Source organism: Aureobasidium melanogenum, assembly GCF_000721775.1.
Source record: "Aureobasidium melanogenum CBS 110374 unplaced genomic scaffold scaffold_48, whole genome shotgun sequence".
In the NCBI taxonomy this organism is placed as follows: Eukaryota; Fungi; Ascomycota; class Dothideomycetes; order Dothideales; family Saccotheciaceae; genus Aureobasidium; species Aureobasidium melanogenum.
This window is the reverse complement of record NW_024470100.1, coordinates 5460-29890: the sequence shown is the minus strand read 5'-3', so window position 1 is coordinate 29890 and position 24431 is coordinate 5460. Positions and strand designations below refer to the sequence as shown.

Sequence of the window (24431 nt, the reverse complement as noted above, 5' to 3'; positions counted from 1 at the left end):
GTCGAACAACTCGTTATCCACCTGGCGACGTCTGACGAAAGCGAAATCTCTTAAAGAAAGCATCTGGTCTGCGTAGTCGATACTTTTTTTTCTCCGTCTCAAGACATTAGCCTGGGTGATTTTATTAGAGAAGAAAAAAGGGTCTCGTCCTGTGCGAGCCGAGGATTGGAAGACTTAGAGATATCAGCCTTATAGCCAGCCACCTCATCAACAACAGTGGATTCTCTAGGGCATATTCGCAGCGTTCTTAGGACATGAGCTAATTGGATGGTGGACTTATGCTCGGGCCCGAGTGTTTTCTCGCTCCCCGCTAGTGCCCGTTCGTACATCTCTTCTGCTTATGCGAGCCTGCCTTGGTCGCGGTAGAGAATGCCCAGCTCGTTGACTGTGTCTAGTGTAGATGCGTGCTCGGGCCCTAGTCCCTGCTCGCACCTGGACAGTGCTCGCTTATACACGTCTTGTGCTTCCGCGTATCAGTCTTGGTTCCGTCCATGCCAGCCAGCTTCACATAAGCCCACGTTTGGTTGAAGTTTGTTTCTGCTTCTGTCTTCGCCTTCATGCCGGTAAGAATTGTCTGGCCGTGAGGCAGTAACCTTCTCTGAAGAACCCAATACTCCTCCTCCATCTTGGACGGCATAATTTGTCTGACTATGTCTACCGCTAGTTTCTGAAATGAGTCCCTCTCAGTCTTGCTTTCCCCTAGATAGCGGCACCAGGAGCGTAGAACGGAATGCATAGCGTAGCTAGCTGCCTCTGTCTTGCCCTCAACTAACGAATACTTGATAAGTAGAACCAGAGTGCCGTCAAATGCTAGCTTATCTTGTGTCAGCACTCTTAGCCAGTCTGGCACAACAGTCTCTGTGTCGATCCCCTTAGTACAAGCAAGAAGCTCATACCGAAGATCCAGAGTTGCAAGAGATTACTGGCCTCCTCGCTCTGGCTCTTTATTTGCTCGTGAGATATTTTCCAGGTTGTCAAAACACTTCGTTGTGCATACCCTTGCAACGGGTACTCGTCTTGCATTTTTATCAAATCTTCTCACGTGCTGTCGTAGTACTCCAGATATTGTACGATGCTCGTACAATTGAGCGCTGATCCGGACTGGCTTGTTCCGCAGCACGGATGAGACCGAGCGGCACCTCATCAGCAGGAAGTCTTGCAACAATATCGATGAAGGACCGTTGTCGAGCATCTTACGATGACCCATCGAGCCAGAACACTGCACTATACTTTTCTTGATATCCTCGGACGAATTCAATGCAAAGCTGCGTCTTGCCGATGCCACCAAGGCCGTGAACCACAAACTTCTTGCGACGAGTGAGGTCGGGCTCCTGAGGGAAGAAGTGTTCCTCCAGTTGTTGCATATCACTGGCTCGTTGCACAAAGTGATCAATGGCGGGAACACCCTTCAAACTGAAAGGGACTCTATGCTTCTCTTGAATATACGATGTTAGCGCTGGTGGACGAACAGTACCTGGTGTGTAGGCGATGAATTGCTAAAAGAGACATGGTGCTTGTCTTGATCTGAGTATGACATGCATTAGAACTCAACATGCTATCAGCGAAACAAACATACACGAGGGAGTTTACGTACACCTCGAGCGTGCCAGGCATCACTTCAGACGCCGTCTTGAAGTCCTCTTCATTAGGCTTGCAAAATTTGTTCATGTTGAAGTGGCTGCGCTCAAGTGAGTACTTCTCAGTCGCCTCGGACACATCGAGGCAGCCTGAGCTCTCGCTGACCACGAATCTCTGCACATTTTATTAGCCACATATCTGCCTACTCCAGCGAAAATGGATATAAAAGGTAGCTTCCTCGAAGATAATATGCATGAGAAACGGTATAGGACACTACTCTTACCTTCTTCTTTTGTTTTCCTACGATCGCTCCAACGTTGCTAGACTGCAGCTCATAGAAGGACGCAACTTGTGCCCTGTTCTGCAGCGACCGTGCCTTGCCGAAGCTGTCCACCAAGTCTTGTAGCAGCTCATTGCCTGGGTCTAGGATACGCAGCACCTCAGTGAGCACTTCTTCTTGCTCGTATTCGCTGCGCGCGGCCTGCAGCATCTCACTCTGGCTCATACCCTCGGCACCACGGAAGGGGGCACCGAAGAAGATCAAGCCGGTCATGGATTGAAAGATGCCCTGCCATTCTTTGGTGTCATGATAGGCTTCTTGAAGTGCCTGTACTTCCCGGTCAGCCTTGATGTCCACATGTCTGAACATGTTCGAAGAGCTAGCTGCTATTGTTAACCTTTAGTACAACCAGCCCGCCAAAGCAGTGAGCGATGAAGATCAATGGTCGAAAAGGAAAGTCCTGCAGTGCGCGTCCCAGCAATGGCACTCGAAAACTGGAAGTAGGGAGTGCGTCACTTCACCTTTCTTTCTCGTCTGAGTGCTAGCAACAACCGTTGCGCAACACGCGACGAATTTTGTTTGATCGCGTCCGGACCGAACCACACGGACTTGTAGCAATATCTCGTGATACGTGTGTTCGGGATGACTTCTGGTAACATGGCCGAGTCACTCAGCCAGTTGACATAATTCTCGGGGTTCATCGCGTCGAGATCAGCGCCTCGGATTTTACACCAGTTATCGTCAGGATGCGCTCCGATGCCATGGACGGCCACGATGCTGAGCTCATATTAGAATCTTGTATACGACATTAGCGGTAGATTGCATCTGGGTAGAACTTTACTCTACAATGTCGTTGCTTTGTGGATGTTCTCGGGCTGGCTCCTGAAGACATGCTTGCAATTTCCAAACTTGAGCCTATACTGAGTAGGTTCTTGTGCTGGAAAGCGACGATCTTCGTGGTAGCAATTCTTTTGTAATTGAAGGAAGCTTGGCTCTCGATATTCTATGTTATGCGAGGTCAAGCAACTCGTGGTCGATAATGTATGGTTCAGAAAGTTCATCAAACATAATTGGGTTGAGAAAATAGTCCTCAAATTTGATCTTGAGTTATCTATTGCGATACGAATTGTTACTCTAATCTGGGTCTGCTGCAAGAGTTACTCTGATGCATGCTTGCTCATATCTGTCGTTCTTTGTCAGTGGGATCGATCGTATTCCAAATCCTCAATGGCGTACTTGGCAAAGTTCCTAGCGGTTGTCATATTCTTAACTTCTCTGTAGATCAACGTCATCGAACATTCTGGACATGCAACCCCATTCCAGTCTTTTGAGTCGATTTCACTCTTCAGGTGGCTGCGGTAGTAGGAGCGACAGACGTTGTGGTCATGCTCGTGTAAAGAGACTTTCTTGTGGCTCGGAAACTGGTTGATGCCTTTCTCAGCGTCACATACGAGACATGTCCGTCTGCGCGGCCGGATTTTCTACTTATTTCTTCGAGGAGCCTCCTCTTCAGAAGACGAATCGTCTTCGAGAAATCGCTTCCGGATCTTGTCAGTAGACATGGTGCTGGTGGTGGACGCAGAGGGGGAAACGAGGTTGGACAGAATTGGAGAATATTTAGTTGCTGGAGGTGTGATGGTGTGATATAGTCAGGTAAAGTGAAGATAGTGCGGCTACAGTGATTAAGATGGGCAGTTGTTAGGTTCCCAAGCTGTGAGAAGAAGTCTCCGAATCTCGATTTTTACCGTTGAGTGAATGTTGCAATACACCCATCAGTGTGTCCCTGGTACTGACACGCTTTGGTAGTGAGAGTGAAGGTGTGGCAGACCATCATACTTTCTGAAACTTTATTGAGATATAACTTTGTGGATTAAGACGAATGTCATAGTAGGAAACGGTTATACAGGGAAACATGCGGCCGATTTGCAGATAGCTCTTGGTTTGACCACGCGCTGAAATTGTCTGCGTTGGCCGTCACAAAGTTATGGCAGTGTGATCAAAATATCTTTAAATAATAGTAAGTGTGATCAAAATATCTTTAAATAATAGTAAGCGCTTCTTCTATGCTATGACTTGCTTTTGGGATGAATGGATGCAGGACGGTTAGCAGGTGGCTCCACAGACGTGAGAGAGAAGCTGCTAGGGTAAAGGCATCCTGACACGATGATCGCAATGACCAATCCTGCGTCGTCGTACTCTGACTAGAGGCGGTGGAAAGAGGCCGAAAAGCTAAAGTCATCGGTGTTGAGGACAGGCAAGAAGGTGGTTGGAGAAGAGCATCCTCGCGCGTCGACAAGCACGGCCAATTTTGCTGCGACTTTCAAGTCTCAACGTCGCATTATGATGGCGTCTTGGAGAATCGCCCAGAAACTTCTCTTGACAGGACTTTGCAATAGGAAAGAGCGACTGTAGACCTGAGGGGCCTGGCTAATCTGCTCATTAGTCCATTGCTCGAAAAGAATGCCTCAGTCGGGGTTGGGCTCGTTCGGATCAAAACCAACTGACTGACATGAGAGCTGCCAGAGAAAGATGTTCATACGTGTAAGGTCGCCTTACTTGAGGATGCTCTCAGTGGAGCACTCGGTGTCAGCCTTGTTCGTTGAAACAGAGCTCATGCCGGAGAATGACAATTGACAAAGCTGAGATGGATAATCGCGTCCAGGTCCAATGTCTCGGCAGAGGCAAATGTAGGAGGAGGCAAGACCGGTCGCATGGGACCAGGTTTTGTGCTTAGCTGATCGTCATCAAATCTCTTGATCTGTTGTATCCGAGAGGAACATGTAACAGCAGTTCATAGAGGGTTTGGGCTTTGTGCTAGACTTGACCGATGGCTGGAACTTGTTCGATGGCTCAGAGGCAGGAGATACAGACGATTCAGGACCGGGTTCAGGTGTGTGGTTTTTGACATCAGACGTAAGGAAATTAACCCCGCCATGATGGCTTCCGATTATCTTCGATGGCAGTTGCTTGAACATATCTCCGCTTTGATTCAAGTAGCACACAAAGCTACGAGTAGTTGCTGCGTTGCATGCATACGCAATCACACCGAAGTCTGGTCAGTGCTCGGTGAAGTGCGCTCGAGTGCAGAAGCTCGTGGAAGCGGGGTGCCTTCCTGTGAACCATATCCAACATCAGGAATATCAAACTTCGCAAAAGCATAAACCTGTTTCTTTGGCTTCTCTTCATCAGAGTGTTCGGCAAATTTACCGCTAGCATTGGCGGAAAAGCCGCTCAATGAAAGACGCAAGATTGAATGCCGAGCTTAGGCGAATCTTTCAAGGTGACATTGGCTTTAGCATCGGGACTGGCAGGATCGTCATGTGGAGCCACCTTTGTGAGATTAAGAATCATTTGAGCAATAGTCATGTTGTCCATAGCATCATTGAGCGATGAGGGACTACTGTGGCTCGGAGCTTGAAATTGACTGCGGTTAGGGAATCGAGCAAAATCGCGCCAGAGACCTTGAGATCCACGTCGAGACTATCTTTAACTTCCTCATCACCAGCTTCTTTGTCGCGCCTGCGCCTGCGCCTTCTTTCTTTCTGTCACTAAGGGTCTTCCAGAACCAAAGCTGGACGGCTGACTTGACAAACTTGTCGCTTTTCTTGTCGTGGAGAAATCTGCTGCGCTAGTCGATTGTCTTGGTCAAGGCGTCGATAGCCTGGACGAATGGCTCGGGTCTCGAAGTTTTGGTCAATTTTTTCAGGTCAGACCAGTCTCGTCTGAGTACCATAGCGAGCAGCTGTAGCTTTGACGCCTCAACTGATCTTGTGGCCAGGCTTAATATGTGCAAGCTCAAATTCTGCGCCGATCATTTCACCAATCTTTTCGATCAAGGACTCCAGCTCAGCCTGATCGAGTCCAGAATGCGCGCAAAGAGATTCTTTATTAGTTCCTCGATTGGCATTGCCCATGGCTTTGACGATTATAGCTTGGGACATACTTCTTGTTGGCATTCGGAGATGAGTCGTTGGCGTTTGCTGGAAGAGGCCACGGCAGAGTTGAGTGACAAACTCTAGGCTATGCACACTGATTAGTGATTTTTGACAATTGCATAGCAGATCACGAAAACATACAGGTGATGTTGGCTCGGCCAGAGCAAGGCGTGGAGGACGCAGACACAGGCCTCTTGCTGGTCGAGTTTTTCCGAGTGTCTTGTGGCTCATCATGCCATCGCTGTGTCGATATACCCTCGATAGACTACCTTAGATACTCAAAACCGCCTTCACGTCCACGTCCGTTTAGCAAACGAGACTTTCAAAATCTTGCATCCGGCGCCCCAGCCTGAGGTCCGAGGCCTGAAGACCAACAGTCCGAGGAATTCTGACGTGCGCATGGTGGGATGAAGGTTGTAGCTGGAGCATCTTAGGACGAGTGGATGGACGGATCAACAGAGTTGGAGCGTTGCCGATGTTCTGTGACTTGTACTTGCATGATCAGGGTCATCGTGCTATTTCCTTGTCGAGTACCATTTTGGTTGAGCGAAACGAAGGGCATTGGCCATAAGCCGGAGAATGTGACTCCCGCGTTGCAGCGGCGCATTTGCTGCGCAGCCTCAGCGGTCGGTGATGTGTCGACTTTGCTGTATTGCTTGTGTAGGATGAGCTGGCCTGATAGAACAGGCAATTGGCTTGTGGGAACGATCTGACTTGTTGATGAGGCCTGAGATTATGTGACGCGAGCTGGTGGGGACTGCAACTTTTGTTTGCAACAAGCATTGCCGCCAAGTGTCCGTGCCTTGAACACCTTGATGGGTAATCCGTCAACACTTCTTACGGAGCGACGCGATTTTCTCCCATCTCTGTTCTATACATCGTGCAGGTGATCTTCTGACTTGTAATCGAATGCGGCCCCAAAAGCTATCGTTTACAGTGACTGCTATCATGTTCCGACTGGTAGATATAAAAACTCTTACTGAACTCATCCCTCGCATTTGCTGAAAGAGTGACCCTTTTATCCGGCAGCTTGATGTACCAGGAGAAATCGCCAGACGTCCTCCGCAACATGATGGACAAGACTACTGATGAGTGTCAAACCCGCCTATAAGTCGTAAAGAAGGAGCTACAAGGCATTTCGACGCAAAGTCAGTTGTTGAATGGACTTCCACAGAAAGCATACAATGGTATTTAAGGTGAATTTATTCTTAAGAGATATTGGTTCTTTGATCTCATTGCTATTAGTCTGTACCTTGATATTAGCACTGAAAGACACATCTAAGCTTTGCCATTAGCACGAGAAGACACAATGATGAGTAAACCATGACTAGAAATGCGTTTTTGTGGACTTGAAGAGGTCGTTCGAGTTGATATTAAGCAGTGATTGATCATGGGAGGAACACCAATCCGGTCTCCATCGCCGAGCGATTATTCCGCTGTGAGCAGAGGCTGTCGAATTTGTACAGCCGGACTGTCGCCGGCGTAAGATATAAGCCTCGTGACGTATCGAGAAAGTCTGCAGAAGCGTTTAACGATAGGAATTTAGAGTCGCAAGCGTGGACCAACGGTCATGCGAGTTCTGTTCCCGCAGCTTTCAAACGCAATCATGATGAATGACAATGGTATTCAAGTATAATCGAGAGTTGCAGGCTTGTGCTGAGATGTAATGGTTTTACACCGAACCATCAGGCGTCGATCCGCGAACGAGTTGAACGACGAGGAAGACCGCTGTGAGACCCCGCGGATGATCCAGATGCAGGCATATAGGACGTGTCGTCATCTGACCTCTGCTGTTCCACTATCGACTCGGTGATTCTGTATTTCGCTTCTCTTCCGTCACTCAACTCTTCGTCAGGCGTGGGGCGTCGCTTTCGCCAATTGCAATTCTGATCCTGGCTGTCCTGAAGAAGTTTTTCCACATTTCGATGTGTGCTCTTCTGGCAATTCTCTGCGCTCGCGAGAATATCAGTCATCTCTCTGGATGTGATGACAATCTCACGTTCAGCGATGTCAAGCGAAGTGCCTTCCAGATATTCATTGCTTAGCAGGTCTCGTATACAAAGGACTGCTATTGCATGGTCCGGGTTGAGTTCTCCAAGGCATTGATCTGTGGTTTCTTGTTTTACATCCATATTCTTGATGTTTCCTTCGATCTCGACTAGGGGACGCCATATGCTGACACTCGCGCTGCGAGCAGGAGGAGGGACAGATGGCGCACTTTTTCGTGGATAGTCCAGATCCAAGCCCACGACACAACGGACAGCATGGCGTGTGCCCATAATGTATGACCATGCGAGAGGCGCGAGCTTTTTGTGAGCCTGGCTGTACGAGACCTCGAAGACGGCCTGAGGAAATCCCAATTCTTCATAGCCGATGGAGGCATCGGGTGACTTGTGGCCCAGTTTAAGGCCGTCGTCGTCGCTGATCAGGTCTATATCGGATGTTGTCATAGTCTGGAGCTGGAGGAGGCGACGAGAAATGGCTGGGTAATCTTGCTCGAGGATGCGGGCTAGCGCAGTGATCTTGGTCAAGATTAGCTGGACGAATTTGTGTGCAAGAACATCGTGCTGGCGTGTGGGCATGCGGAAAATCAGATGTCCCCTCGACGGATCGTAGTCGTGCCTAAAAGCTCATCAATTCGACGTACGCAGATGACTGTGGGTCTGCACTGTGTAGCTTACCGAACTTCGTTGTGGTAGAAGTCGTACAGACCGACCTTTTCAAGACAAGGATCCAACTGCGCGTACTCAGACTCGAGTATCGAAAAGGCCTGCAATGGCGCAGTCCGAGTGCTTGGATCACCACTATGTAGAGCGGCAACGTGCGACACAATACGTGAGAGGGATGAACCTGGCGATTTTGGGGGCGATGGCGGGAGACGGTCTTGGTGCGCTTTAGACGGCGATACGGGTGATGACATGAGAAGTGACTGGTATCTGCAGCGACGAGTGGCAGAGAGGCAGTTTGGATTGTTTTGGGTCTTAGATTCTACTTGCGACGAACAGCGAAGGCCGCCGAGATGCAGCAGGCGAGGCCCGTGCGCCGTGTCCTGTCAGTAGCACGGTCTTGACGGCACACGCACGAATCTTTGCCATCCCCAGATCCCTAGCCGCCGCGTGAGCGCTTTTGAGTACAGCGAGTGCAAGAGAAGCGTCACACGATATCAGCAAAACATCAGGAGCAAGGGACACTGGTTGCATGCCGTGATGCACGGGCGAGCAGTGCTGCATCGCCCGGGCTATCGCCGGAAACCAGGTCTGCGTTCAATGGCGAGGCACCTACAGTGACAAGAGGTCAGCGAACTGTCATCTCGGAGATCCATCGCCAGTCAACAATCAAGATTGCTCGCTTCATATTTGGATTGGCGTCCACTTGACAACACAAGAGTTGCTGCTACTATTGACACAATCAATCACACTGCGGAAGAAATCTTGCAAGGCTTGTCGGGTCGTATATCCTTGGTTGTCCTATCAGAGACACTTGGCCTCCGCATTCTTGCTGGCGCTTCTGACCATCTGCCTATCATGCGCCCGCGAACGGAACTTCGTCTGCAACAGAGCTCCCTCAATTCATCGATACGGCATAGTAGACGAGAATCGGTGTGTAGCATGTCTACATTACCAACAAGACATTCTGACACACATGCTGCAACCGGATTCTCGATCGGCAACAGACTTGGCCTGAGTTGTCGAAGAAACCAGATTGTCCGATTACCAGCTCGCAGACATCGGCACGGCTTCACACATCAATAAGACACATGCAGGCTGCATATTGCTACAGGACGTGGCTCAAGGCAAGGTCCAGAGCCTCGCCTTTCATTTTGTCAAAACGCAAAGGACAAGCATCGATCGTTGCTCCTACCTCATTTCTGAATGTCTGGACCCAAGAGATCAAGAAGGCTTTCCATGCAGCAACTCTCTGCGAGTACAAGAGCTTGAGCATCACGGCCAAAGACAAGGCAGCTGCCAAATTCGAGAGACGTGAAGCCCGAGCACCACCAAGAAAGCTTAAAACAATCATGACCCATGGTTTGCTTATGGTATGTTCTGGGAAGAAATCATCTTCGACGAGGCCACCAACATCGGCAAAGGAGTCAGTGCCACAGAGGCTTGTTACGCTCTGCAAAGAGTGTGCTGCACTCTGGTTACTAGTGCTTCACTAGAGAACAACTCTATGAACTGGTATGCTTTCCTACGGATCATGCGACGCGACTATGCTTCTATCTTCATGAGTGCTTCTGCAAGGGCAGAGGCAAAAATGATGTACCCGAACAACTCAATGAGACCATGACTCTAATCCTCGGCGCCGTCATTCGGGCTATGTCCGTTCGTCATGCGACAAACGACATCTTCAACGCAGAGAGATGCATACCACACACCGAATTGCACGTCAATCCAATGTCCAGTTCCTGACATGTTACAATCAATTCCAGAAACCCTGATTCTGATCGTTTTTGGACTTTTTACTGAGCAACATATACTGTTAAGGCCAAGCCTAGGCCTACCAGAACCAGAAAGGCCACTCAGCCTGTCGCCATGCGCCGTGGCACCCGCAAATCTCTGAAGGCTAGCAAGCCTGTCATCAAGGATGCGTCCGCCGACTCTGAGGATGAGATTCCAGCTAAGCGTCCTATCACCATGAAGAGAGGCAAGATCGTCTACCCCACCGAGGAGGAGATTCGCAACGTCTCCAGCATCCTCGTTTCCGCTGACGCTGCCGCTGCTGTCCCTGAGGTATGTGACTTGATGCTTGCCCATATTAGCTCATGCTAACCCACATGCCAGAACACTACCGCCAACACCCTGAAGCGCGCTGCCACCGAGCCCGGCAGTGACTTCGACGAGCTCGCCTCCGACCACGAGCGTATCAAGGTCGACATTGAGGTCACCCACGCCGTTAAGCCCAGCGTCCCTACCGTCCTCTCCGTCGACCCCGTCGTCAAGACCTACATCGTCAACGACTCCGACACTGTCGATGTCTCCACTGACATCCACATGGCTGTCGACAAGGCTTCCGACGCTGGTGCCTCTGACGTTCCCTCTAACGTCGCTTCTGCTGCTACTAGCGGTGACCACGATGATTTCTAAATGCTGGGTCGTTTTGAGCTGGTTGTATAGAGGTGTTACTTCCTTTCTGGTCTAGAGGAACTTTTACCTGCTTTAGATTGGCAGTGAGATTCCACAAAAGTTTGACTGTGTTTGATGTGCCATTTCATGTTGTGCTGTGACTGTTTACTGTCGTGAATATGCTTCGTCGGGTCTTCCGTTGTGGTTTGTTTGTTCTTCACTTAGACGGTCTTGCACTCATGCCCCTGATTTTTTGATATCGTTTTCTGTTGCAATATGGCAGTCAGGGTGGCAGACGTAGCAAAGGGAAGTCAGGTAATGCGGAGAAGCCGCAACATAAGGGCTTCCGTATTATAATAGTAGTTACCCAACTTTAGTAACACACACGTATTAGTTCCACCCCTTGTCGCGAGCATGCTGGGAAGAGGGACGAGCAACGCGAATGTTGGTGCGAATAGCTCAATCTCCAAAGGCTCTCCCCTGGATCCTTCCGCCATCACCACCGCTCTCTCACTCACCACCGGTCCAGTAGTGATAATCAGCACACTCGGTCAGACCCGCACTTCCGGAAACCATTTTTCTGCAACAACCTCTCCTCTCTTCATGTCTCAATCTGCAACCGCTGTCATCAAAGCAGTAAAGGCCTCAAACAACAAAGTCCTAAAGGTTATCTTGATGTCGATGTTTGGCGCTGGATCCTCATTCAGGAATCTCAATTTCGTCATGCGAGCAACAATGTTGTTTTCAAATATGAAACAGACCCTCGAGGATCAGAATGCCGTCGATCAGATTATCAAGCAGAGTAAATTGAGATTCGTGATGCCTAGACCTGCTATGCTGAAAGGCGATGTTGCATTGCCGGTGAAACCATAAAGAGGAGAGCCACGAAGAGGGGGTATAGAATTCCGTGGGGGCAAAAAACCACTCCGCAAAACAAAAACATCTGTAGACAACAACAACATTGACACCCAGCAGAAACCATAAACTCTTCCGCCATCCAAATACCAGCAGACTACCATGTTTCCATCCCCAGGCGATCATGAGTCTTTCTTCTCATTTTCTTCTTCTTCATATCCTCCCTTCTCTTCAGTTTGTGCCTCTTCTTCGGCTTGTCCTTCTTTCTCAGCTTCTTCCTCTTCTGCATAGGAGCTCGATACCGTGCATGAATTGATGTATATAAGTCGCTCACAACCTGCAAGAGTGAGCTCCTGCGTTCAAGTCAAATAGTTATTCCAACAGTCCCTTCGGTCTACACTACAAACACACTACTTGTTTCACTTACTTGACACTTCTCTTCACGAGTACAAATCCCGTGACGCGCGATCTTATCCGACAAGATAACGCGGCGGTCGAGGTCGAGTGATGCTTCGTAGAGCCTCATTTTCTTCTCGTTCCAGGAGCAGCTCATGCTTAAGTCTCTCATTGTCTGATTCCAAGGAGTTGGTCCGTAGTTCCAGAGCTGAGAGTTGAGCTTCTAGTTCTTGTACTTGCTGACGTTTGCGATCACGAAACGCTCGTTGACTATAGCCACCGCGACGTGTCAGCAATGGGGTCCTTCACGAAACTTGAAAGTCTGGATACATACGCTGCTCGATTCTGTGTCTTTCGCCTTCGCTGTGCTGGTGTCAGAGGCTCCTTCACCTCAGATGTGGCGTGGCTGCGTCGTCTTCGATACTCCAGGAGTTCATCAACGTTTAACTCTACGGTCGGAGAGGTAGGTTGCCCATCGTCGACCCCAACGCCCTTCCAATACATCAAAGGCTGTCCTGGTGGGACGGTCGCATACCTTTTGTGGCCGTCAAGAACTACCGGTTCAGGTGGTGTTGTGTGGTCTGAAGTCATGATCGGAGCCTGGGCCAAGGTGCTGCCTACAGACCGAGCAAGTGTGTGCTGCTCATAGCCGTACGGATACTGAGACGGCATGAGTACATACGTTGTGCGACCTGTCATAGGGCTTGCGTACTTGTGGCACACTCGACCACAAAGTATGTGTATGCGTGTAATCTTGATTGTGACGTGCACATACGGGATGGTGACAGGCGCCCGTCGTCACGTAAGCTTGTTGGTATTCCATGTTTGATTGCAAAGAACTGCTGACAGAATGAGTAGATCAGGTTAGAAAGACCCTGTCTGAGAGTGCTGGTTGTGAGGTAAGGTGAGATTTGAAAGATGAATGGGTGGTCAGTCTCTCAGAGGGAAAGATCATTATCTCGCGACGGCTCTTTATTCTGTTCAGAGGATGGTGGGTCCAACGTTAAAGTTCTATCATCTTCGAAAACCCACACACACACGATCCTTCAATCCTCATCTCTTTCAGCTCTCAACATCACTTACACAGTCTTCTCTGACCGAAAAAGTCCGTGCTCCACAAGGACTACCGGAATTGGACCTCGGCTTCGGCCGGAACGCAAGGTCAATTTCCATCCAAAGCCAGCTAGAGTGACCGTTGATTGTCTGAGTGATCTCATGGAGACAGCTAGCTACCTGCAGAACCAGTTCAACTGCTGCTGCTGTTGCTGCTGCTGGTGAAGAAGACTTCGGAAGCGTGAATTATTACCTCAAACGATTCTTCCCTGCATCTGCGAATCGTCAGAACTGGGAAACCCCCAGCAAGGTATCTGTTTGTGGTCTAAAACTTGTACCGTGTATTCATAGTGTTCGGTCCTAACTCCGAAGTGCCTAGTGAATGTCAACCCAACATTGTATGCATCAGGCTGCAGAACTGTTGATCACGTCTTGCTCATGTTCGCGACGGCATGTTCAATGACTATCCCGCTTCCCGCAACCCTATCGAGTATTGACCCTTCATGAAACTCGTACCTTGCATGTGCTATGTCCCATCCTGCATCTTTCTGGTGAACTGAACCTGCCTTTTGACTCATGTCTGTTTAACTATTAGACTTCTGTCACTGGGCTGAATGGTTCGGATCCTGCACATCGGCCGAAGCAAATCAAAACGTCATGTCAAATCATGTGTTTCGTCCAACTAGCTCGCTTTCATCAGCACTTGCACCCGACTCCGCAAGAGCGATACTGCGGTCTTTGGTACCAGAGGCTGAGAATCCCCTTCTCTATTGCATGCAACCGTTGCGACGTTGTTTTATCCCTTGTGGCGCTGCTCTTTCTTGGACCTTACACTTTGTTTCAAGGCTCACATGCCATAAACTACGGTGCAGCTGCATGAAACCTCTAACTCTAAACTCAACCTCGACCTTAGCCTATATTTACGGATGCTGCTGGTCAAAGGACCCTTGGAACATTTCTCAAAACGAAGTCATGAGTCAATAGTTTTCTGATACTTCAGCGAAAAAGCGGGTCCATAGTGGCAACCGTAACTACCTAGCGTGGTTAACCCATAGCGAGCACGAACTTGTGGAGAGTTACGGGCAGATGGCCGCCCCCACGAACGTTGGCGCTTACTTACCACATAATCGAGACAGCACCATCTCGCTCCAAAGTATCCTTACAAGGTATCTTCACATCCGTTGAATAGCGCGCACATTCATGTGTCTGCACGCACAAGGACCATAGCGAATCGTAAGTCACTAAGTTCGAGATAAGCAGTCTGCAAATCACGCCCTATCAGACAGATGCAGCAACCGCTATGATTGCCCGCGTGCTACATTGGGTCCTAGATTCGCTTGACGGAAGCTGCGTGACAACGCCGCTGTTATTGGTCCGACCCTGGACCCTGAACTCAAAGCTCGGCTGTTCCGAGCTTGGCACGCGTGCCTGTCGCACGAAGGAGGGATCTCCTTCTCACTTCCTTTACTCAGCAAATCCTTGTTGTGTCGTAGGCAAACTGTTCAATCCGTAACACTAGGGTTCGCTCGTCACCCTAGCAGCAAGGATTCCTACCGCTGCCACTTGGTACGAATGTACGGAGATACGAGTATGAACGACCAAAGAACAAGTTCGCCTTGTAAATCGCAAAGGATCGTGATTCGAATGATGGCAACTTCAAGGGTGTTTCGCATTGACCTTAGGTTCAGGCAAACCGACGGGGGACGACATGACAATCAAGAATACCGTCAAACGATAAGTTAGTTTGACATACCGGCAAGGCAGCCCATATCCGCGAACATGCCATAATTGCGACTCGAGTAACGAATTTGGCCCATGTAAGGGTGTCCCATCGGCGATGTGGCCCGCCTCCGCAAGCAAGTCGTACAGTACTTGCAACTCGGGGGTGACTCCAAATACCGGCTGTCACATCCACTGTTTCGATCGGCTTGCTTGAACCGTATACATAGGTCACGCTGGACGTGCTCGGGGGTGCACAAGAAAGCACGGCGCTTAAAGATCGTCCATGGTTAGATTTTTAGATTTCTCTGTGCTTGGTCAAACCTCGACATCTCAAGCATACTTGTGAATACCCGGATACCAACATCTGTTAGAAGTACATATGTCCATATCGAGCGATGCATTCTATTCATGCTTTCCATCTGCCCCATCCCTTCCATATCGAGAGTGTTGGTTGGATATCTCGATGCAAATAAATAGTCCCAACCGATCGCATCTCGAGCGCTGAAAGAGGCATTGCAAAGGAGAGCTGCATCTCCGGGTCGCAAGTCATGCTACAATAGGAGCAACAAACGACTACGGAGCAGGCTGCTATGATTTACGGGGAGCAGGTAAGGCATTCGACGAGATACGGAGTTCCTCCCGATGAGCTTTTAGGCCTCCATCCTCTCTACCTAGTTAATCCTAGTCCACACTATGTGGTTCGAACGGGCTTTTCACCTTTGAGTTTGCCATGTAAGCAGTTTGGGTGACCAGACCTGTAAAGACGCATAGTAATCAGTCAGCTCTAGAAGTCAGGTTCTCGGCAACATTGCCGAGGTTTTCTCAATGACCTTAATCATATGTGTGTCACGCTGAACCTGCCCTTGACGATTTCGTATTCCCTCGTTCCTTCCTCTTCACTCTCCAATCGTTGTTGTTCAAAGTACATGGTGTTGGATACATACCTGTTCAACCCTCCCACCTCAGGCCATCTCCTGTGGCAGGACCAAGTCCGTCCCGGCAGAGCTTAGAAGGGTTCAATTGGTAACGCTCGATCTCGAGGCGTCTTCTTGTCGCACCGCTGACGCTTCGAAAGCCAAGCTCTGACACTCAGCGTGTTACCATAATACTGCGGGGCCAACTCCGTGGTAAAAAGCCGGATCTCAGAACAAGGGCTCGGTTTCTCATGGATGGTCCATGGTATACCATCATCGTCCAATGCCTCAGGACAGATACAGACAACGTGGGAGAACCACTGTTGTCGATGCAGAAACGCCTGTACCTTCGGGCGGTCATCAGAATGCACTCAGGAAACTCACTGCCGTCGCCTGTGTTGACTGTCGCAAACAGAAGCGCAAGGTACTTAGCAATCCTCACCCAACAACTTTTGCTTATGTTGCTAGAGCTGCTGACAAGTGTTTGAATTCAGTGCAATGGCGAGCGGCCTTCATGTTCTGCGTGTCAGACCAGAGGACTGTCATGCGCTTATGGTGTCGTTGAGGGTGCAACACGAACCGAAGACCTGGAAAAAAAGGTCTCGTCGCTTTCGCTGAGAGTACGAAATCTCGAGTTGTTTGTCAACAAGTTGAGGTATAGCACCGACAATGAAGCGAGCGCAATCCTCGCCCAGCTTAGACTTGGAGACACAATCGACAGGATCCTTGGCGTCGACATGGCCGACGGCATTTCGGACATGGCTGAAGGAGAGCAGCTGAAAGAGCAGTATGTTTCGTGTGCGCGCGATGATGTTGTGCTTCTTGCAAGTCTTTGGCTGACCCTTCGAATAGGGCGTTGCCGACACTCAAAAGCGTGTCGACGTTTGGCATCGGATCTGCTCACAATCCAACAGGTCCGTCTATGCTCACCAGCCTTCCTCTATACAATTCAACGCTTTCGGAGCGGAGTGTCAGTGTTGCAGCAGGCAGTGTTGCTTTGATGGACGAGGGCAAGGGAGAAGCAAGTCTACCACGACTAGAACATACGGCTTCTCCTTGGGCACCGTCGTTGTTCGTCGAGATTAACTTGCAACACTTGTTGTTTGAGGATGATGCGTACCTGGACATGCAAAGCCCCAAGCAAAAGTCGTCCCTGATGCTCGATGGCAATACTTCAGACTCGACTTACCTTGCAGACGACCACAAGAAGTCATGGATCGATCTCTCCTATCCTCGTCCACAACAGACTCAAGTTCATGCCTAGGCTCGGTCGCGTTGGACAGGCACACAAAGATTCTCGCCGACCACAGGGCGGAATGTGAACTGCTGAACAACGAAGCTCGTTCGGGAGGCGATAGCATCACCATCTCGTCGAACCTATTTAGCCCTGTCGGAACTGCCCCATCATCGCTGCCTCTCGCCTCCAAGTCACTTGGTGTGAACTTAACTGCACCTGCATGGGCAGTCGCCTCTATATATGTCAAGGACCATGTGGACATGATGTCCAGTGTCTACGTCAACTTCATTCATGAAGCCAAAAGACTCGTCGTCTCCAGTGTCACTCCAGATCGCTTGTTCGGACTCATTCCAGCTGTTGAAGCCCTCATGAGCGAGCCTGCTTTCCAGAGGACTTCCTTGCTATCGCAGTGGACCGCAAGACTTGCTAATAGCTTTGGCATCCCGTCCTTGCCGTGTCGCATGGCCGTCATGTGGCTCCAGTGGCTTCTCATGCGATGGTTCGTCTACCCGATGCCGGCAACATATCTTGTTATTCTAGACTGGTATAGACCAACGCCATACCAGATACTCGTTCCACATCCTATTTACATTGACTTCCATATCTGGCCAAGACTTCGAGATGCAATCATCCAGCGTGTCGATCTGCAACGTCAACCATTGTACTGGTACTCTGAGGCAGCTACAACTATCGACTGCAATTGGTCCGGTAGTAATCAAGACGCTGTGTCCTATGATAGCAATGCTAGGTTGACGCTCTCGATACTGTTCGTTCAGCACCTGATGGATCTCAGCAACTGGAGTGTCGGGCCTTGCATTCGAAAGCATATCCCAGATGCATGTACTGTTGTCCAGATCAAGTACGGTCCGGTGCAGAAAAAAAAAAAAGAGGGGGGAATAACGAAAAAAGTCAGGAAGATATCAGCATATACAAAGACATACATACCAGAACGCGATCGCCGTCCTGTAAGGAATACATGGCTTGACAGCGCTGTTGAACAACTGTCGAAAGCATTGACTCTGTCCTAGCGAAGGCTTCTTTCTCAGGTCAATAACACTCTAGAAGGAATCTATCCATACATCCAATGCTGCAAGACCGCATGCCGACTATCCTATCGAGCATCAATGCGAAGTCGGAAAAAGTTGCTCATCTATAGCAGTCCCTGGAGCAATGACGACAACAAAACCTCGGGCCGACGACGATCGGGCCGTAAGCCCGCTTCCGAAGAGCCTCTATCGACCTGCCTGCAGAACATCGGTCCTGTGCGCATCAACACCTTCCACAGACACTGAAGACTTAGTCACCTCACCGTGTTCACTTTCGCCGACCCGTTCGAGTGCAAGAAGGCCAGTTGCGAGCTTGGTGGAGAACAAGGGCGGAAGAGCAACGACTCAGCGAGCTACGAAGGACATAGATGGTCACGAGAGCCATGAATACTACGAAAAATTGCTACAAGCTGCCTGCAAATCCGCTGAACCTTGTCAGACACAAAGGAAGTGGTTGTGCTGATGGAGCGAGAAAACGCGAAACGCGCAGCTATCGAGGGTGCGCAGCTGAGGGGTTGATCAGCTTAGGTCGATCTTGAGACGTTTAGAGAACCCTGACGTCTCGGCTGAGAGGCAGAACGGATGGGATTTCATCATGCTGATCCGCGAGGTGGGCCCCCGCACCTGCACATTCCCCAACGCCTGTAGGACAAACCCATGTCTGCGGAGTCAAGTCCTCAAATTATACTGCCTTCCATTTATCTTTGTTCAAAAGGAAGCAGACTTCCGTCTGACTGACAACCAGGTTGCCAAAACGTTGGATCCAAATTTACCACAATGGAACACGCCCTCTTCCTTGACCAGCCAATTCGTCTCAACCCTCGGCGCCAGTCCCAATCACCATCCATATCGACACCATCCGCGAAGCCGAACGAGATTTCGTCTCCAACAGTGTCGTTGCTATCCTGCAGCTCCCCTGTCCATGAGTCCGATATACCTTTGCCGTCGGAAACTAAGCAGTCAACAGCGGATCAAATAGCTTTGTGTTCCTCGACGATACGTCCTCAATGGCGAACCGAGACGGACTTGTTCGTTACTCTGTCCTCTGACCAATTAGTGCCAGATGAGTTCTCGACGGCATTAGTAAGGAAAAACGGGAAAGGAAAAAGGAGGAGCACAAAAGCAGCCTGTTCGGCATGCCGGAGACAAAAATCAAAGGTTCGAACCTCCCTGTGAATTTTCTCCCTGCCCTTTTCTTGCTGTCTTGCTTGATTACATGTGCTCCTTGGCACTGACTTATTCTTATCTTTTCCAGTGTGATGGTAAACGTCCTACATGTTCCGCTTGCATTGGCAAGAAGAAGAGTTGCGAGTACTTGGCCGAGGAGGGTGTGTCGAGTCAAGCTGCCTCGAGAAAGCGGCTTGAGGGTTATGCTACCGTGGTGCAATTGCTCCAGCATGCCGATCCTGAAAGTTGCAAACGTATCCTTAGGGACCTGAGGAGGCCGAGGAGTTTAGCTGGTGGCGTCAAGACTGTGATTGACAAGTGGTTGCCCGAAGTCGAGTAGTTCTTGAGTGGTGTTTGTGGTGTAGAGATCCAAAGGGTGGTTGCACTCGTTAGCGAATTAGCGGAGTAGAGGCTACCTCTGAACCTTTTTTTTTTTTCTTTCTTTTTTTTTTTGGTTATCTGGCTTTCTTGTTGTCATGCTAAAGCTTCTCCTTCTTAATGAAGTCATGATCATGGTTACTAGAGCCTGCGCTTTGCATAGTGAGTGTTTCGGAGGCTTTTCATACTGTTTCTTGTGGCTTGGGTCTCTTTCTCAAGGATATCTCATCTCACCAGGTCATGGCAAGTATCAGTCTCTGCTATGTCGGTACATTCCGTTCTCGATGCATAGCGACGAGGAACAACCAAGAGATGAAGCTGTATCTATAACCTTTGACAAGCTCCTTCACCTGTTCATCTGCGAGCAATAAGGATCAAAAGCCACAAATGGCGCCACAATTATGAACTGTTCAAGAGTACGATCGATGATTTCCTTGAAAAAAAATCGTCTGTGCTTTTGCAAACACGGCCACAAGGTACTCAATATCGGATCCTGCCATTTGACAACCACTTGACGCATTTCTTTGATACTCTCCAGAATATCTGCGAGCAGGAACGAGCTAATTATAGCTATTTCTGTCCCTGTTAATACATCTGATGTATTGTAATCATCAGACTCGACTATGTTTTCATCGATTGAAGCGATCTGCAAGAATAAACCATACCAGCTCTGCGGACTAAGCGATGGTGACAACACCAAGAAAAAGAACTTCTGATACCTATGTCGTAAGGCGCGTAAAGAGACATATAAACCATTTGATTTAATTCCAGCATTTATAAGAGCTGGTTATATACCATTCGATCCAGAATCCGTGACACAACGACCACATGTTTTCGAAACCATTATACAACCACCGCAATCTCAATCAACTGTTGGATCACCTCAAACACTAAACAGTAAGAGGCTCAAAACTAAGCTACACCATGTTTTGTCACATCAACTAGTCGTCGTAGACGAGAAACTCGCATCAACATATGGGATGACTACTAAAGCTATCGGACCTTTGGGTACGAAGGACGCAGAGACCGCTCAACACTACATGAAATAACGAAGTCTCAATGACTAACATAAGGAGCTACAAGAGAAGAAGGGCCGTAGGACTGTACCGCTTGAACGTGGCCGTCAATTGGTCGAAGCGGACGATGTCGCGAAAATTTAATGACTGTAGAAATCAGAAAACCAGACACCACCACAACCGCGTGACACCCTTCGTAGTTTGGTGAAACAGTGTTATATCACGTGCTGAACGAATCGAGTCGCTCGTTGTCAAATGCAGCCGTACCAATGCCGAGTTATAATAGAGAAAAGGGTGTCCGGTCAACCCAGCTGTCCGGCTTTTACTGTTCAGCTTATACAGCAGACAAGATTCCTGTGGTAGAATATCAACCATGGAGTCCACGAATGTGGATTTTTCGCAAGTTACACGTTAGAAGTCTCCCATCGGAGCTCCATAACCAGTGATTCAGCGACTTGACGAGCGGGTTTGTATCGAAGTATGTTCCGGAGAAAGCAATGGCCCAATCAGATTAGCCGCAGCCAAGCATCCTCGTCTGATATTCTGTGTCTATATACTCGGCCAACCATCATGCCATAAGCCTCACCTTCAAGTGGTCATTATGAGGTGATAGTTACGATTGTCTGCTGGTAGATCGTGCGATGCCAGCAGCAAGAACCGCATATATATGTATGTATGTATGCCGTGGAGCTGTGACGGCATGTGTCTGTAACCTGTCCGTGTTGCGGGGCGAAGGACCGTGGCCCCGTTCAACGCCCTTTCGGTGTTTAGGGCGATTGTCTCCTTTGGTTCTTCTAGTTAGCCCTGCCATCGGCTATACGGCACCAGAACAAGATTATCTTCTGCATCCTCGAGGACGAGGCTGAACGCACTCACGGGAGATCATCGGTATGATGCTATCTCAAGGTTTATATGTATAAAATCCATCAATCGCGGAGTCGGGCATTGTGTTTAAGCGATCTCCCCAAGGTAAGTCCGAGCTTGTCAACAACCCGTGTCGGGGTCTTCTCCGAGTTTTAGTTCAGTTAACATTAAGCTGTTCACGTATATCTAAGCCTAATGCCAACATCGGTGTCTCTCTTCTCCAGCTCTTTTCCTCCGTGCTGCGGCAGCTTTGACACAGAACCTTATTTTCGCTCTAGGTACCTTTCTTGAATTTGAGTACGAAATCGCGCAACTGAGTTATTTCCGCATGAGCCCTACTCGGAAAGAGATCAGGTTCAGAAGAATCTTGGAGATCTCGTGAGGAGTTTGATGTTAGGGCTTGGTCTAAGACGATATGGACTTTTACGTGGGTTGCTTGTGATCTGGTCAGTCCTGTACTATCATAGATATGTTGTCATCTGTTTATGTTCGATGTTTCTTGATCTTCTCTGTTGCGGTGCGGTGCTTTGCTTTGCTTAAAACTAGAACAAATCACGAACACAATCAAGAAGAGACAGTTTAAGTTAATTTGATTGGATAGCATCTTCTTCAAAGTGCCCTCTTCTTCCGGAGCACAAAATAAATAGCCTGGGATGAGAAGGATCATAAAGGCTTATAACATTGCAAGAAACAAAAGTCAGAATTCGTACTCCAAGTTACGGTGTCAAAAATTGACCAAAGTATGATACAGAAATCGCTATAGCCAGCTCCATGACATATCCGTATAATCCGGGTCTTGGAGCGGATACCAGCTGTTAATGTCCAATCAAACTTCCGAACAAGAAGTTACCAGAAGATCGACTAATCATGCTCCGTATAAGGTCGGCCGGGATATGGCCGCTCAGAGATATTTGAGTATACTGTTGTAATTTTAGCTGATAGAGCTAAACGGCTCAAATCCAAGAGCAAGTTAGTAGTATGTTCCTGCTCTAGGCAAGAATAGCGGAACGTCAAAAGGGAAGTCTCTTGAATGGCTTTCCAGTAGACTAAGCAGAGCATAAAAGAGAATGACAGTATCATTGACCAAGATCGAGTGAAATGCTGAGAAATGGATTTCATTATCTACGCGACTGATAGCCTCACAAGATAGTTCTTGTCGATGTACATTAGCAAAAGTCAAGAGGTCATAGAGTCCGCGCATGAGGGTGCCGTGCTGTAGAAGGCGAAGCGGAGGAAAACTGCAAGTATCAAAGCAGGGATTGTCGATGAGCCGGTTTCGACTGTCTCTAACTGATTCTCACAAGATTGCTATGATACATGATCATTACAAAACGGATCTCGACCCTGTATCATAGTGAAGCCTAAGTATGAGAGCCATGCGACAAGCGCATAGCACCAAAAAAGATTGTTGCGAAAATTGAGGAGAAGTAGCCAAGAGCAAGATTGCTTGTAGTGTGGACAGGGCGGGCGTAGCGAGGAGATCATAACTGTCGATACAATTTTGAGATGGCTGGTTCTCAGGCCATGCCAGTGTGAGCCCTTTGCCCGTACCCTCTAGACAAGTCATTGAGAATATACAGTTTATCTTGCAGATACAGAGGATACTTCATTTTAGTGTCTGGTAAAGTTGGTACACTCTTTGGTGAAGCAGACTTGAATGAAATTCCGTTCAATGCAGCAGAATGGAGCGCCCACTTGTTGGGCTTCAATTCCCACTTTTGAGGTTCGAAGACTGCAGACCAGTTTTTATAGTAGTAGTAGTAGCGAAGGTAGATTTGTGGTCGTGCAATATATGATGCGATCGCAAGGGAGTGACAGAGCTATAATCTTACGATCTCGGATATAATGTCCATTGCTCTGCAAGCAGGTATACCTGCTCCTTGCTGGCTTCGCTCAGTTGTGGCGACACAAGTTCCTCGATGTACTGTTCCATGAGAATCGAGCCTTGCTTACCATGCACCGAGCAATTTGGCGTAGTCCTTAGCATTCCAGAACAGACCAGCGCCTCCCATTTCGTCTTTGACAGGGATGGTTAAGAAGTCTGTTTGCTGCTCGACTAGCTTACTTCCCGGTCCATCAGCACAGAATCCCATCCCGAGTCTGGGGAACGAAGATCTCGACTCAGGGTGGAAGGTTGTGTTCGACATGCCGAGCAGCGTCCATATGCTTTCTTGCATGAACTCCTCTAGGGACTTGCCACTGACCTTGGCGGTCACCTTGCCAGCCCAATCAACACCTTCACCATAGTGCCAGTCTGCACCAGGTCGAGCAACAGGAGGGTAATCGAAATCTTGATACTATGTTAAGACCAGATTGTGGTTCCAAAAGTCGGTCGATCATATCTGAGCTTACGAAATCACCAGTAAGGGCATTGTAAATCGCCATCTTGTCGTTGTGTCGTTATGTCGTGACCACACCTCTAGGTGCTGATTGTAAGGAGGACAACTAAGACCAGAAGCGTGCGATAGAAGTAATCTGGCCATACACATGGTCAGCATTCCGCGATGTTCATCATTTGTCAACGTAAGAATTCATCTCTTTACTTCAAGGTGATTGGTCCATCAAAGGCCTCGAAGTTGGGTCTTTGTCTCATTGTCAAAACCATGCAGGATCTTTCTCTTCTGGGGTTTAGGCAATAATTGTATCACATCTTCGTCGAGGTCAACCAAGTCTTTCTCGACAGCGATCATAGTAGCAACAGCGGTCTGCAGCTTTGTCATTGAGGCCATCCAGCCACCATGGCTAAGCTCCACATACTGGGATGTCTCTTTCTTTTGTTGTGATTGGTTATGGAGCTTATTCATGCAGACGCACGGTAACACATAGTGTGTGGCTTGCAGACTGCTTGTCCCAAGTCTGAGGTCAGTCGCGGTGGTGATCCTCCATAATCCTTGCACCCGCTGAGGCTTGGGTGCAGGCGCCAT

General features: G+C 48.9%; 12 protein-coding genes across 12 annotated transcripts; 5 read left to right on the top strand and 7 right to left on the bottom strand.

Moving 5' to 3' along the window:
* Nucleotides 1-834: 834 nt before the first annotated feature.
* M437DRAFT_60941 (uncharacterized protein) lies at nt 835-1032 on the bottom strand (the record flags this gene model as incomplete). The annotated part of the gene is made up of 1 exon (XM_041023836.1): nt 835-1032. A coding segment is annotated over one exon (198 nt), but the record flags the coding sequence as incomplete, so codon positions are not given.
* A 748-nt stretch (nt 1033-1780) lies between these two features.
* Nucleotides 1781-2640, bottom strand: M437DRAFT_60950 (uncharacterized protein; the record flags this gene model as incomplete). The annotated part of the gene is made up of 3 exons (XM_041023839.1): nt 1781-2068; nt 2265-2318; nt 2380-2640. Coding segments are annotated over 3 exons (603 nt in total), but the record flags the coding sequence as incomplete, so codon positions are not given.
* A 1426-nt stretch (nt 2641-4066) lies between these two features.
* Nucleotides 4067-4270, top strand: M437DRAFT_60949 (uncharacterized protein; the record flags this gene model as incomplete). Its single annotated transcript, XM_041023838.1, has 1 exon — nt 4067-4270. A coding segment is annotated over one exon (204 nt), but the record flags the coding sequence as incomplete, so codon positions are not given.
* A 1953-nt stretch (nt 4271-6223) lies between these two features.
* On the bottom strand, nt 6224-6864 carry M437DRAFT_70542 (uncharacterized protein; the record flags this gene model as incomplete). Its single annotated transcript, XM_041025488.1, has 2 exons — nt 6224-6468; nt 6774-6864. The coding sequence occupies 2 exons, from the start codon at nt 6862-6864 to the stop codon at nt 6224-6226; spliced, it is 336 nt and encodes a 111-aa protein (XP_040874799.1).
* Nucleotides 6865-7478: 614 nt separating this feature from the next.
* M437DRAFT_70541 (uncharacterized protein) lies at nt 7479-8713 on the bottom strand (the record flags this gene model as incomplete). Its single annotated transcript, XM_041025487.1, has 2 exons — nt 7479-8415; nt 8475-8713. The coding sequence occupies 2 exons, from the start codon at nt 8711-8713 to the stop codon at nt 7479-7481; spliced, it is 1176 nt and encodes a 391-aa protein (XP_040874798.1).
* Nucleotides 8714-9317: 604 nt separating this feature from the next.
* On the top strand, nt 9318-10880 carry M437DRAFT_70540 (uncharacterized protein; the record flags this gene model as incomplete). The annotated part of the gene is made up of 5 exons (XM_041025486.1): nt 9318-9392; nt 9467-9832; nt 9945-9974; nt 10287-10526; nt 10578-10880. The coding sequence occupies 5 exons, from the start codon at nt 9318-9320 to the stop codon at nt 10878-10880; spliced, it is 1014 nt and encodes a 337-aa protein (XP_040874797.1).
* A 393-nt stretch (nt 10881-11273) lies between these two features.
* On the top strand, nt 11274-11732 carry M437DRAFT_60955 (uncharacterized protein; the record flags this gene model as incomplete). The annotated part of the gene is made up of 1 exon (XM_041023840.1): nt 11274-11732. The coding sequence occupies one exon, from the start codon at nt 11274-11276 to the stop codon at nt 11730-11732; it is 459 nt and encodes a 152-aa protein (XP_040874796.1).
* Nucleotides 11733-12184: 452 nt separating this feature from the next.
* On the bottom strand, nt 12185-12933 carry M437DRAFT_60944 (uncharacterized protein; the record flags this gene model as incomplete). Its single annotated transcript, XM_041023837.1, has 3 exons — nt 12185-12380; nt 12445-12770; nt 12823-12933. 3 exons carry the CDS (start codon nt 12931-12933, stop codon nt 12185-12187), a joined length of 633 nt encoding a protein of 210 aa, XP_040874795.1.
* Nucleotides 12934-16082: 3149 nt separating this feature from the next.
* M437DRAFT_70538 (uncharacterized protein) lies at nt 16083-18064 on the top strand (the record flags this gene model as incomplete). The annotated part of the gene is made up of 4 exons (XM_041025485.1): nt 16083-16223; nt 16294-16586; nt 16652-16870; nt 16996-18064. The coding sequence occupies 4 exons, from the start codon at nt 16083-16085 to the stop codon at nt 18062-18064; spliced, it is 1722 nt and encodes a 573-aa protein (XP_040874794.1).
* Nucleotides 18065-19186: 1122 nt separating this feature from the next.
* On the top strand, nt 19187-19538 carry M437DRAFT_29947 (uncharacterized protein; the record flags this gene model as incomplete). Its single annotated transcript, XM_041019170.1, has 2 exons — nt 19187-19240; nt 19338-19538. Coding segments are annotated over 2 exons (255 nt in total), but the record flags the coding sequence as incomplete, so codon positions are not given.
* Nucleotides 19539-23456: 3918 nt separating this feature from the next.
* Nucleotides 23457-23892, bottom strand: M437DRAFT_89187 (beta-lactamase/transpeptidase-like protein; the record flags this gene model as incomplete). Its single annotated transcript, XM_041028986.1, has 2 exons — nt 23457-23804; nt 23860-23892. 2 exons carry the CDS (start codon nt 23890-23892, stop codon nt 23457-23459), a joined length of 381 nt encoding a protein of 126 aa, XP_040874792.1.
* Nucleotides 23893-24068: 176 nt separating this feature from the next.
* Nucleotides 24069-24431, bottom strand: M437DRAFT_70535 (uncharacterized protein; the record flags this gene model as incomplete). Its single annotated transcript, XM_041025484.1, has 1 exon — nt 24069-24431. One exon carries the CDS (start codon nt 24429-24431, stop codon nt 24069-24071), a length of 363 nt encoding a protein of 120 aa, XP_040874791.1.